The sequence below is a fragment of the Colius striatus genome, chromosome 2, assembly GCF_028858725.1.
Source record: "Colius striatus isolate bColStr4 chromosome 2, bColStr4.1.hap1, whole genome shotgun sequence".
Lineage (NCBI taxonomy): Eukaryota > Metazoa > Chordata > Aves > Coliiformes > Coliidae > Colius > Colius striatus.
Genome location: NC_084760.1, coordinates 10,985,253 through 10,999,538, shown reverse-complemented (window position 1 = coordinate 10,999,538; position 14,286 = coordinate 10,985,253). Strand labels below are relative to the sequence as shown.

General features: G+C 39.7%; 1 protein-coding gene across 1 annotated transcript in view; it reads right to left on the bottom strand.

Annotated features, from left to right (window-relative positions):
- Positions 1 to 14,286, bottom strand: part of SNAP91 (synaptosome associated protein 91) — a 70,986-nt gene that overhangs the window by 42,406 nt on the left and 14,294 nt on the right. The window contains exons 3-7 of the mRNA XM_061991480.1: positions 7,060 to 7,202; positions 5,888 to 5,963; positions 4,044 to 4,146; positions 1,983 to 2,076; positions 605 to 716 (exon numbers count right to left, since the gene is read on the bottom strand). Coding sequence (XP_061847464.1) covers positions 605 to 716; positions 1,983 to 2,076; positions 4,044 to 4,146; positions 5,888 to 5,963; positions 7,060 to 7,202 — 528 coding nt within the window. The remainder of the gene's footprint in view (positions 1 to 604; positions 717 to 1,982; positions 2,077 to 4,043; positions 4,147 to 5,887; positions 5,964 to 7,059; positions 7,203 to 14,286) is intronic.

Genomic DNA, 14,286 nt, shown 5'->3' with positions numbered 1-14,286 from the left:
TTGAAGCTCACTTTCTACAGGGCCAGTTATACAGTTTACAGGAACTTGTGAGTTTAGACTTCATAAGAAAGCCTCTTGCAGAGATGGCTGAAGATGTGTTTTGCTGGTGATTACACCAATCTGTCTGCACTTCAGAACGTGCAGAAATAGCCTTTGTAGGCACTCTGGAGGGGATCTGGCTTTGTCAGTCATGCTTTCAGAAAGATCAGGAATATTTGTTAGGACTATGTTACTTTCATATAAGGCTACCACACAGCATATGTAACACAAGAATCTGGGCATCTCAAGAAATGCAATCAAAGAGCAAAAGTTGCTTTGCTAACCTTGCAGGATGTATTATGCAAGTTCCCACAGCACTATACATTTCTAAGCCCAGTGACGCTCAGAATCTTTAAGTAGACACCCACAACAGTTCAAGGGCATATGACAATCCAGCCTCAGATGAACACTAATGTAAGAGGTTATAGTTTAAAGCTTTCTCTCACTTCAGAAAACAGTCAAGAAAAATGTAGTTGTAATGAAAGTTAAGTAAAAGAAAAAATAGATCTGAAACTCGTTTTACAGTTGCTCATGGTATATGAGATCCAGATCCCAGGTTACTTACCTAGTAAGTTAATAACCCCATCATTGTAGCAAGCAAAAAGTTTGATGAGATCTTTAAATAGAAGCATGAATGCAGCATTTATGACACCATTCGTCAGTTCATTTGGATGAACCTACAAAAAAAACCCACCCCCCCAGTTATTTACACCAGATGTATTGAATGCAATCAGAAGTTTTAGCTTGCACCAAGTATTTGATGTTGTTATAGACAGAATCAAGCATATGAATGCAAGCTTTCACATAGAGACCAAACAGAAGTCTTAGTTAGCAGATCACTGATTGCTTTCTTCAGCACTCCAAAACAATCCACTAGAGCAGAGGAGTATCCTCACCAACAGTATACATCTAAATCTCGATATCCTAGTCTTGACTCTTTCACCTATCACAGACAGGAGGAAGGTAGACATACTATTAACAAAGCTTTAATGAAACTGGACAAAATGTCACTTCACAGCAGAGCTTAACAAAACCTCACTAGTCTACAAGATAATACAGCTAGGTTAATGCTGCCAGTTCTCATATTAACCTGGGTAGAAAAACTGCTCATTTAATAAAAGACCCTTCTTTTATTAAAAATACTTCCTCTTCTGAGACCACTATCATAATTCTTACAGCATTTAAGGAACAAAACACACATCAGTGAGACATACTTCTAAGGCTTCCTCTGATAGCTGCAGCAAGCCCTGCTTTTTACCTGGGAGTATGGCCTGCCCACCAACAACAGAAGAACCTCAGGACTGATTCCCTCAAAGATCTCTTTGCAACATCACACTGTACCTCCTAGAATCAACTCCTGTTTTTATCCTTAAGACAGATAAGTAGTCCCACCAACATTCATAATATTATAAACATACTGTAGACACTTATGTCTATGAACGGTCTAGATGAAAGTTTAGCTACTTTAGTTTGCAGCTGAAAACCAGATGAAGATTGAGAAAGCCAAATAATGTACATGTGGTATTTTAATGGCTTTTTTCCTCCCCCTAAAAGAATATGCTTGTCAAGAGACAGAAAAAAATCTTCAGTTTCCTTGTTTTGTCCATTTTTTCCCCTTAATCTTCTGCAGAGGATGAAACTCCAAGCTCAGTGTCAACACTACTCAATGCCCCTCATTTCCCATGTTGTTTCTCGATCTACAAAAAACCCCAAAATATGTACTATCTGGGCATTTCACATGTATAGGAAAGGGCCATCCTTCACCACACCACCTCAGTGAGACACTGAAAAGGGGATTTTCCTGGCCTACATGATGGGATGATCAGTAAAGCATTACCTACAAGATGAAACGTGTTCATTACAAGGAGCATTTATAACTCACTGCCAGCATTTATAAGCCACTATCACTTATAAGTCACTGGTGGGTCAGCTTCAATACCTACATCGAATTCAAGTAGTGCATCAATTTGTTCCTGTAATATTGGCATACTCTTCAGCAGCTTCTCAGGAGCCATTGTCCTCATTACACCGTCAGCTCTGCAAGGGGGAATACAGATTACAAGCCATGGTGTTTCCTCTCTCCCTTCCCACAAACCAATTTGTTGTCTAAATTTAAGCTTAAAGCAGCTATAATCCATTTCAAATGTTTGGATCACTGTCTGATTCTCCAGCTTCTCACAACATTATGAGAGCTGGCACAAAGAACACTTCATCCAGCCACCCATCCCGACAGCAGGAGAGGAAAGGTTTTGTGTTATGAGTGATGAATATAAAAGATTGATGTCTACATGGAAAGAAGACATTGAGGGCTTAAATAATTTGACAAGAATTACTGTCACAGAAGTACTTAAGAGCCTTTGTGCATTCAGTTTTTTATAAGTAACTAATGATGCTGTCTGGTCCGTGGTCATTGAAGACAAAAATACTATAGGTTGGGCTTTTTGTTCCATCAAGTGCCACAACACATGTATGGCCAATACAGTAACAGCCTGAACCAGGGCAAGCTTTGCTTAGAGCTTCTTTCCTCAATATTCCTAGGTACTAATTAATTCCATTACTCCTTCATAGCACTTCCACTGACTTTGACCTGCCTTATCACTCCTGAACAATTTCTCCAGTGGGACTACACAGCATCCCATATACAGATGTGTAGCATTCCTTAACTGCCTTCTGCAGTCTTACAGCAGTCTTCACAGATGCTTATTCTTATTTCTGAATATCACAAACCTCCACAATCACCATTATGTATTGCCCCATCCTGGCCACTGACGGGTATAGCATCTCCTCTCTGGAAATGCATCCCACTGTTCCTACTCATTTTAGGCTACATTCTGAGGCAAGACCTCGTTTTGAGCACCAGAAATAATACATAAAAAGCCTTTCCAGGAACATATAGCAAGGTGGGAATCATTCTATTCCTAGCAACTCAAATTTAAGTTTATTGAACATGAAACATTCAAAGGCACCAGGTGACAAAGGGAACTTAAGGTGCTAGTGCTACATCAGCTTGAAGGATCAAAGTCTTCCTGAAATATCAACCCAACTAGCTACCAGTCTTCACTTCAAAAACTTCTTAGTGATTCATATTCCAGACAGGTTCAAGAGAGAAGTGTTCTAGTCCCCTCTATAGGAATGGCACCCAGCTACAGAGAAAGCTGTCACAGTGGGCCCTACACTTTCTGGCTGTTTGAGAAGCAGGAGAGGAAAGCCTGGCAGTGATGCCTACATTAACAGCTCAGAATCTCAAGCTGCAGAATACATTGGAACTGGAAAAAGGATTGTGTATAGAACTCATGATTAGTAGAAGCACCTGTAGCATGCAATTAGGTTGCACCTTCCACTGATGTTAAACCACCTGCTGTGCTCTCTGCGCTTCAAGAGAGAATCTAGAACCATGAAAGTCCCAGTTAGAGGAGTTAGAGACCAAGAAAAAGTTCTGATAAATACCAACACACTGCTCCAGGCTGGGTTAAAGGAGCTGGGTTAACTTTAATTTTCTTGTTTGGTATTGTTTTTTTTAAGCACAGTCCTTATGGGAAATAAAACCATCAGTTTACAACCTTTTACTGTTCTGTTTATGTTTGCTGTGTTGCCTGCCAAGAACTTTAGTGTTCAGTTTTCCTTTGTAATCAGCCATCTTTTTTATGGAAAGTGCTTGGTGAGTAATGAAACATCCTAAATATAGATTCAGAGTGTTTTCTTCTCCAAATCCTAAACACAGTCTTGCTGCAACATGGTTTAATAAGAGTCAGGTTTAACACCTAGCACTTCAAGCTCTTAGCTCTGCAAGGCACCTTACTTCCCTTCTCAGTATTTGCCTTATTACCCACAGTCTGTCCCCTCCTCCTTGTGCAGTTTTTAACCAAACACTTGAGAAATCATTGTGGCTCAACAAAGAACGTAAGAACAAAGGTGTTGAGACACTAAAATTAAACAGAATGTCACAAACAAGATTTTCATGGGTCAGGCAACGCTATCAATTCACATATCTAAACTTTGCTTACCCTTTCTTCACTCTTGCAAAGTCAAATGCCATTTGTCTGTAGGAAAATGCTTTTTCATTCAAGTATCTACTATAACGTCTTATAAAGGTTGACATGTCATAACCTGCAAAAAGAGTTACAAATTTAACACTTAATTTACACACTTGTTTGGAAGTTCTTTAGTAAACTGTAACAGTCAACCAACTCTAAGGCTATGTAATCTGTGTTGCACTATACAACTCCACATACAGAACATGTATCACAGGACTTCTTTCAGCTTCTGAAGAAAAAGCAGTAGTGCTGTACTACAATGATCTACTGCTGTCCTCTGCTTCCAACACAGTTCCCAGGGAAACTTGCTAGTGGCTCCTACACAGTTACATGGTAACATTACTTGATGATGCAACTAGTTACCTCTCTATTAATGGGGGGGGGGGGGGGGGGGGGAAAGACTGTCAATTGAATGAAAATAATTTACCTAACTGGTATATGATTTGCAGGATAATGATCGATTTCAACTTAAAACACTCCTGCTGTTTTTTTAATGTCAGTTGCTCTAACTCTTACATGGACCTTCAAAATTCCCCTATGTTTACAAGCACAGAGAAGTTACAATGGCATTCACAATGCCTTTTTTAACTGTTACACCAGAGATCTTCAAGGCATGTAACACTGTACAAGAAGCCTCAAGCTTGAGTGACCATCAAGCCTGTAAGACTTCTGAACAGTTAGTATTACAGTCCATCCTTCAGCTTCTTCCTCTAAGCTGCAGAAAAGCATGCAGAAGGCAAGTCATTCTCCTCCTCAGTACAAGTTCCCTTCCACATCCCCCAACTTAGTCACTGACTGTATTTTTTTCCTTAATATCTCTCAACATTAAGTATCCCTGCCAACTCAGGCTTAACACTGGCAACTCTGTTGCCTCATTATCTATGACACACTGATGTGTTATGTATGAAATGGCAATTTAAGTTTAAACAAAGTGGCAAAGAACACAAAGCTTGCATTTAAGCAGCATCCATTGCTGCCAAATACCCGTATCTTTGAACATGCACAGCACGTTTTGATTAGACAGAGTGTTAATATTTGTTTGGCTCTGTTGCTGCCATGTTATCACTTCTAAAAGATGCCTGAGTTCTTTTTGGTGTCACATGTTTCTGTTGAGAGATGGAGTAACACGGCATTGCTTCAGTTTTGCCCATTATTGTAGCATTCCTGCATTCTGCATACAGTCTACAGATATTCTCTGACAGATGCAGAACTTAAGCTTTCTCTCTTCTCGAGTTGAGCTACCATGAATCGAGCTTTACTTCTGTTAAGTGAAGGAATTGGAAAATTCCCTAATAATTCTAGAGACAAAAGCAGACTTGGAAGCTTCAGGGAGAAAAGCTCCTTAATTTCTGCTTAGACTTTTCTAAATTCACTACTCAAATAAAACTAGCTAGTTCTTTTGGTGTCTCCCTCTCCCCTCTTCCCCCTGTAAACACTGACAGACAATTGCTAAAAAATGCAGTGCCCCCAAGAAATCAAATTGTCATTTAAGGCTGAGTAAAACCTAAGAAACTAGATGCAAAATTATCCATTTCACCCTTTACTCCCATAATGATTAAGAAGATAACTGACTCAGCCCAGATTTCAACCAGTACTTTGAGAGAGTTGCACGGTTTAACCTCTTGAGTAAAAATTTTGCAGGAACGGAGAAACATCGTTCTGAAGTTGTCCAGCTGTTCACTTGAGCTCCTGTATTCATCAGGTACTTATAAAAAGGCTTCAGTAGCATGTTTTTATATTCATTGCTCTTATGAAGGAGTAAATTAACAATAGTATCTTACTTAGAATCTTGTTATAGACATGAGTAGGCTTACCATGAGATCCACTTTTGTCCAGAAAATTGCTGAGATTGAACAATGTGTTTCTAGATGCCAGGTACTGAATAAATCTCTGCAACACAAAGTTATTTTCTTATCACAGGATGTATCTGAAGGCTTTGTTCTTCCTAGCAGGAAGATTACCAGTCCAGTTCCAGCATATACACATGGAAACACAGATTTTTGTCTTAGCCTGCAATATCTTCCTCAAAACCTTTTCATCCGTTCAGATAAATTACATTTAGCCTGAATCTCTACTAAATGTTCCACTATATACATAAAAAATAGATTCTGTGCAAAACACAAGCCAGATTGTGGAAGAAGCAATATAAATGATTAATTCTCAAAGAGATTTGAGGAAGAACAAGCTATCTGCTTACAAAGCAGTGTGTCCCAGGCTAGTCCCAGACTTTTCAATCCAGCAGCCTCAAAGTTTCAGCCAAGCCAAGGGCTTGCTTTAGTAACAGGCATGCTTCACATCAAGTACAGGGATGAACAGTCAGAAATAGAGAAACAGTTACAGAAAGCAAATCCAAATATTGGCCAAAACTTTGAATGGAAAAATAGGACAGGAGTAAAATTCACGCTGTGACACTGGAGAAGTTCATTGCTTGAAAACACTTTTTATATATCCATGGAGGAATTGTTTCACAGTCATACTAAAGCTCTTAAAACCAAAAAGCATACTTAAAGCAGACAAAGCAGTCTACACAGGTCAATAAAAAACAAGGGCAAGTACAATGCAATCCAAAAGGCTATCAAGCTGAATTTACAGCTCTAGGAAGATTTTAACGCTCGTGCAGAGAGAATAGCTCTCTGCATAACGATGACAGTACACATGTGCCAGCACATCAGCATTGGCTAGAGTCAGAAAGTCCCACATAGCCTTAATCCTGCATAGTTGTCTTTTCAATAGCACATTAATTGTCAGCAGCCTGGAACAGGCTGCTGCTTGCTCTTAAGCAATAGTTTTGTACATGAAGACACAGATAACCAGCATGCCTCAACTATACTCTTAAAGGTAAGTTTGACCCTCATGAAGAACCATTCTTGCCTTTTGTTCTCAGGTCCTTACTGGTTCAGGAGGGATTCCTTTGCACTGCTAACATTTTTGGCTTGGAGTCTGCTCAGTGCTAATGTAGTCTCGAGAGAAAGCTGATCACACATACCTCATTGCCATGAACCATTAGATGATGTGTGGTAACTAAAGCTTTGAATACCACCACCCAGCTACTATTTGTTGCTCGCTCAAAAAGCGTGTCAGCCATTTGAGGAATATTCACGTTTGTTTCATTAGTTGCTTGGATCAAGTCTGCAAGAAAGAGGAAAGGAAGGTGTTAGGTGCTACAAATAAGATGAAAAGGTTTGCAGCACGGCAAAGCTCTCAGCCCACCAGGCTGTGGGCTGTGGTTGTGACAAACAGCAAGTTCTGTGCTTATGTTCTAACTGTTAAAAAACAAGACTAAAAAGCCCCCCAAAACTGAGGTTATATTAGTCCATGCTGACAGCAACACTGGCCTGTCCCCTTTGTCCAAACATCCTGGCTTTCCAACAACTGTGTTCAGAGATATGTCCCAACCTTCCTCTACCTTCATCCCAGCTGAAGTTAGGGTGCACAACAGCATAGGACTTTACTGTTTGCAAGTTTGTAAATTGTGGCAGTTCACTGCCTATGGGATAGATGAGTAAGTATTACAAAATTCCTCACTTACAGGTAATAAATACGTCAAGCACACTGAACCTAGTGACACCAGGAAAAAGAGACTTCACTAGAAACAGATACTCTAGTCATCTCAGGTTAGAGTTTGATCAGCATGCTACAACAAACTTCCTAGTCTCTACAGACCTAGGCAGCAGGAGAGCGCATTCAGGCATCCATTACGATCTCAACGGTAAGAAAATAAGCAAGGATAAACAGTTTATACTTAAGAACCATAGTTTTTTTGCAGACAACTGTACCTTACATAGAAGAAATAAGACATTAGACTGTCTTGGGGAACAAGAATACAATACATTTTTGTGACCTGTACATTAGGAAGGTATAGACTTGCACAGGAGAGTATATGAAATTAAGTATTTAAATCTCAAGCAGTAGGGCAGAAAACTTTCCACTAGCATCTACATCCCACATCTACCAGTAGAATCTTTGATTTACTACATCACCTGTTACCTACAGACTTTTACTACAAAGCCAGCAATGACCTCCTACAAGCTACTACCTATATTTAAGACAATTTGAGACTGCATACTGCAACTGCATGACCAAAACCTGCATGATGCCAGACACGGTCCTAGCAAGATGTCAGGAGATGACTTCATGCAACACAAAGAAGACAAAATACCGCAGTAATAGTAGGGCTGAGGCTTAAAGTTTGAAGATCTAAGTAGAAGAAGTTAAAAATTAAAGTTTAACCATTAGACTAATCATTCTATATGTCACTAATTAAAATAATCATCTTTTACTTTCCCTGAGATGACAGTAATCATCATTAATGATTTTCTATATATTTCCCCTCCCAACACCTGTGCCCCAATATGTTCATCCAACTACATCAAATCATGACGATAAGTGATGATAGATAATATGACACGAGCCAGCAATGTGCCCTCGTGGCCAAGAAGGCCAATGGCATCCTGGGATGCAGCAAGAAGAGTGTGGCCAGCAGGTCGAGGGAGGTTCTGCTCCCCCTCTCCTCTGCCTTGGTGAGGCCTCATCTGGAGTCCTGTGTCCAGTTCTGGGCTCCTCAGCTCAAGAGGGACAGGGAAGTGCTGGAGAGAGTCCAGCGCAGGGCCACCAAGATGATCCTTATGAGGAAAAGCTGTGGGAACTGTGGCTGTTTAGTCTGGAGAAGAGGGGACTGAGGGAGTCCTCATTAACACTCACAAGTATTTAAAAGATGTATGTTAGGAGGACAGGGAAATACTTTTTTATGTAGTGTCTAGTGATAGGACTAGGGGTAATGGACAAAAGCTGGAACACAAGAAGTTCCACTTCAACTTAAGGAAAAACTTCTTTACTGTTGAGGTGATGGAGCCCTTGCACAGGTTGCCCAGGGAGGGTGTGGAGGCTTCTTCTCTAGAGGTTTTCAAAACCATCCTGGATGTGTTCCACCTAGATCAGGTCACACAGGACCTGCTTGAGCAGGGGGGTTGGACTAGATGATCTTAGATGTCCCTTCCAACCCCTACCATTCTGTGATTCTATGACATTCTATCCTAGAAGCACACAGGCTATTCTATGCCTGGATTTTGCACACCTAAACTATGCAAGTCTACTGTAAACACTCTATAGGAGTCCAGTTCACCTGGGCAGCAAGGCCACCACTTCCCAGAATTGCTTTCTCTTCCCAACACAATCCCACATAACAGAGGATATTAAGGCCACTAAGAGCAGAAAGTCACAGTTCAGTCTTCTTTTAAATTACCGATTCTGTCTGCAGAGAAGGAAAAGTCTGGAGCACAGGTCTATCTGAACAGACAGAAGAGTCACATCAGCAATTGAGAACCACCTGGTGTGTTCAGAAACCCACACTACTGTACCAGAAGCATTCAGAAGTTTAGTAGCTGGGTTTTTTTTAATCCATGGCAAGTGATTTTTATGGGTTTTTTACTTTTGTTAAACAGACTCATTTAAGACACCTGAAATCTCAAGCTCAGGGTCAGAAGCCTGTGAAAGCTGCAGTGCTTGTGTCTAAAATTGTCTCTTCTACGTGCACAAAAACTGCAAGTTGTCTTCAGTTTCAGGTCAGTGGAATGACTTTCTGTAATGAGACAGCAGATATAAATGCTGTGATTGTTCATCAGGTTTGATTTTAAGATGTTGATTGTCATGGCACTTTTTTTGTTCTGGTTGTGGGTGGTGGTGTTTATTCATTTTTTTTTGCAGAACAACATCTGAAATATAAAGTTATCTTCTCTAACCTCAGTAACACTACCCTTGAAGGAGGCAGTTCTGCAAACAAAATATTTCAGCAGTAAAGCCATGCTGTTCAATGACAGCAGTTCAAGCTCACATAGTTCCAACAACTCTCCTTGATCTTTTAACTACTAACAGGCCAATAATCTTTTACTCTGTACTGTTGATTAATGCATTACACAAGACAGTGGTTTGTAAAAGCCTAGAAGCAAATCACAAGTGGCTTGCTCACTGTTTATGTTGTTCAGGTTTTACTGCAGATGACAGCATTTCACCCTTAATACAAGAAAAAAAAACACACCAAATTTACAAGCTTTCAGTCCTAAGTTCAGTATGCAGCTCACTATGGAAGAGAAGTGCTATAAATTGTGTGTTCCATTGGTGGATGTTAGATAATGAAACCTCTGAGTCCACCCACACAACACTGGCCACGAAGGCTACAAGGAGCTCCTCCCATACACTACTGCAGCACTCCTAAGTCACTCAGTCATTACTGCCTCCTCTCCAAACTGCTGCAGGGTATAGTATCTCAGTCTGCAGCTCTGGATGTTTTAGGATATGAGTAATTATAGTGTGCTGAGTAGAGAGATATGACTAAATTAAGCCTTCTACTTACAGCACACAGAAAACAATTAAACTGTGCATAAAGATTTTACTCATCATCTGAGGCAGGGGGAGGGGAACGAGATGGTGGGTTAATTCTTGCAGAACTATTTCCCATGAAATCACACCACAAAGTTAAGGTATTTGAGCTGCCTGGGTTTCTTTACACCAGTACCATAGAGTCTCATATTAACCAGCAGTCATCAGCATCTGGAGCAACTCAGAAACACAGCTAACATGAATGAACTGTGAACAGCAGAATTTCGTGGCTAAGCTGAATTTCCAAGTAAGACTTGGCAAAATTAATTTGCCTTCAGTGTAGTAGGGAGTAAGTACAAGGAAAAAGAAAACATATACTAGAGATCTTGAAACTACATTTCCAGAAGATATAGTTTCAAACGTTTACTGGTGGGACAGAAACTTAGCTTTCAAAAGAAACAATGATGTTCAGAATCTTCCAGACAAATCACATGTGGACTTGTTAATACAAAATAGATAATACTAGGATGTATCAGATGAAGCAGAGTCCATCAGAAGCCATATGAAGTAATCTTACAAAGGTGGTGTTGGGGGTACACAGAAGTAGGATGAATAAGGATTAAAGGTACCTTCCAGGTGAAGTTTTTGCTACTGTAGGCATCCGTGTCAAGTACACTGACAGCTAATCCCTAAATCCAGAAACTGAGTTCAAATACAAATTCTAAGCACAGTAAGAAACCAGAAATGGTACAGCAAGAGCAGCCAGTGTTTTCATCACGACTTTCACACAAGGGGAGAAGTTGGAGAGTGAAGACCTATACCTTTCACTTGAATCTGTTTTACTGTGGAAATAAATTGTAATTGCCAAGTGACAGTACATGATGTCTCCCATTTCCTCTCTTCACACCTTGCTAGCTGCTGTTTGGAACACTCTTTCAGTCTAGAGATCCTTGTTTAAATGATACATTTAATTTGGATGTCAATATACTTTTTCTAGTTCAGGTCTCAGATGCAAAACCTATGCAAATAGAAGGAATAAATTGTTGTCAGTTCTTTGACACCATAACTTAAGTCTTCCAACACCAGCCTTTAAACTCTTTGACTAGACAATTCTTTTGACTCAGCCTTGAGAAATTTGCAACTTATTCAGGGAAGAAAGGCAAGGCTAGAGTATGATTAACACCTTCATTAATAAAAAGGCAAACCTGCCAAACTGTGGAAAATCAGTAGAGGGTTCAACGAGGAAGACCAAAGAAAGTTAAGACACCTTAGCTCTTCATTACCTTTTAAATAGAACATTAAAAGATGTAGCTAATTTTGATGTTTCTTTGTTAAGCTTATAAGGTAAAAAAGGAGAACAGCAAGAAAGTTTCACTCTCTTCAGAATTTCAGACTTCTTCAGGCTTTTTTTTAATGAGACAGATTCTGAAACATTTTAAAGAATCCATCTTATTCCTTTACCTTTTCAGACTGTATTCTGGATGAGGGCAGAGGTTTTTGTTCTAGTTTGGTTTTGTGGGGTTTTTTTATTCAACTGTTTAATAGATAGATTTGGAATCCCCCAGTTCAAAGTTAATGATTCACAAACTACATTTCAATATGCAGAGAAACAGTCTGCAGACCACAAGACCTCTCTATTTGGAAGACTATTGGTGCTAACTTAAGAGCAGCTGTCATTCCAGGTTGAATTAACACATGTGCTGCCTCAGCATCTGATCTGTGTCATACATTCAGTTCCTAAACATAATCAAATCTGAGAGCTGCCCCCTTTCAGATGCTCCTTATTACTATGCTGAACTCTACAACAGTCTTCACAAGTTGTATTTGTGGCTTCTGAGTTTTAAATAACACCTTGAACTTACAGAAAATGAAAAGCAAGACTGTTCCAAATCCACACTAGTCAAGAACAGAAAGAAGTGGCTTAAAGTAAGAGTCTAAAGGTCTCAACCGAAAAAGTTAAATAGGCAAGTAACAGTAGAAGTCCTTCCTTGCAAGACACAGAACTGTATCAGGAAGCTACTACACCATTGTGCTAATCAATGCCAGAGCTAACTTCCACGTCTACAGAAGACTGACCACAAAACACTGCTTAAAATGCAGAATAAGGTTATTTGTTGCTGCTTCTACAGTAATTGTTCACGAGGACATCAGATGCTTGATAGTCTAAGCCAACAACACTAAAAATCAACTCCACAAACAGAAGTACAGAATTTATCTGTGGGGTTAAAGTCTACTCTTTTCACCTCGTTTGCCCCATCTCCCCAAACATGAATCATAATCTAGCTTGTAATAATCTCCCTGAGCAGAACAGCAATTCATGCTGTCTCTTTCTTCCTTCCCAAAAGTTTACCTCAAGAGTTACTACATCTTAGCCTGACCCCAGAAACACTGCCCAGTTTATCAAAGTCCAGCATCTTCCAGATGTGTCCATGCTAATTCAATAAGCCTAAAACCAATTTTTGACAGAGCACAGGCTCTCCAAGTATTATAAAGACTTTCCCAGTAATACAACTATAGTCCTTGTGACTACAAGGCAACTAGGACAACTGCTAGCTTCTCCCTCCAGCCTTACTTCAGAAGACCACCTTCCTCCCAAACATAGCTCAGACTCTTGTGAAGACAAATACCTGCTGCAGATCCTGAAGTTTGAGAGGTCATAGAAGTCAGTCTTTAAACCAACAACTACATCTCACAGCAAGAAAACCTTTTATATACAATTTCTTCCTCTCTGTCTACACATAGGTATACTCATACTACCCATAATATTAAGTGTTTTGCAGAAGAGAAAATTAGTTTCTTCCTCTCTATCAATCTCATGAAGAGTGTGTAGAGAGACAAGGCAGATGTCTGAGTATGAGATGATTTCTCTTGGAGCTTCCTCCAATTATTTATCAAACTGAGAGTTTAATTAGCCTTATAATCATCTAATCATCTTAAATACAACAGTGCATCACTTCCTCTATCACCAAATACCTGCTTTGAAAACAAAAGGAAAAATGTACTGCTCATATAACTGGACTTTTTCCAGTGCAGTTTCACATAGTTTCCACCTCTCCTTCCCCACAGTATGAAGGCAAGATATTGGGCTTTAAGTCATTTGCAAAAGCCATCCCAGCTCATGAGCAGTATTAAACCAGTCATGTTGGACTTATGTCTCTTTTGGTCCTTAATAATTTAGACACAGCTTTCCCTCTTGAGAAGTTCAGGTGCAGCTCTCTTAGAAAGAGGAAAATAAAAGTCACAAGAGGAATGATCAAGGCAGCTGTATCCCTGAATATTAATAAGGAGGGGAAACTATGATTATACTGTGTTAAAAAAAACCCAAAATCTTGCCATAAGCAACTCCTTCAAGTTCCATGAACTATGAATACTTTTTGCTTAAAAAATTCCCAGAACTGATGGCTCCATTGGAGCTCCACGCAATTTATTTGTCAATAAATTAACAAAGTCCAAAACCTTACAGACACCCATGATCCAACAATTCAGTAGAATAAAAGCTCCCTTTTTACTCAGAAATCTGCAACAGTAGAGCTGTCACCCAGAAGATGGGCTACATAAAGTGCCTAGTATAAATACGCTATGAAAAGCAGCTTTTTAAGCCTCACATACCTGAAATTGGAACACTAAGCAAATGGAAAAAGGTCCCACAGTCAAAGAATTCTGCCTGGTTTCACCCCAGCCACAGCCATCACAGCTTTTTCAAGCAGCTTCACTGTAGTAAAGGCTTTAGTTATTAGTCATGGACTCTTTCCCCTGTCCAAAGTAGTAAGAAGCCCATCTTGAATCTCATTTGTACACAATTCACTCACTCTGAACAGCAAAGAATTTGTCTCAAGCAAGAATACAAGGTCAGCAAAACAGAGGAAAGAAGAGAAATCACTAATGTTCCTTTCCTTTC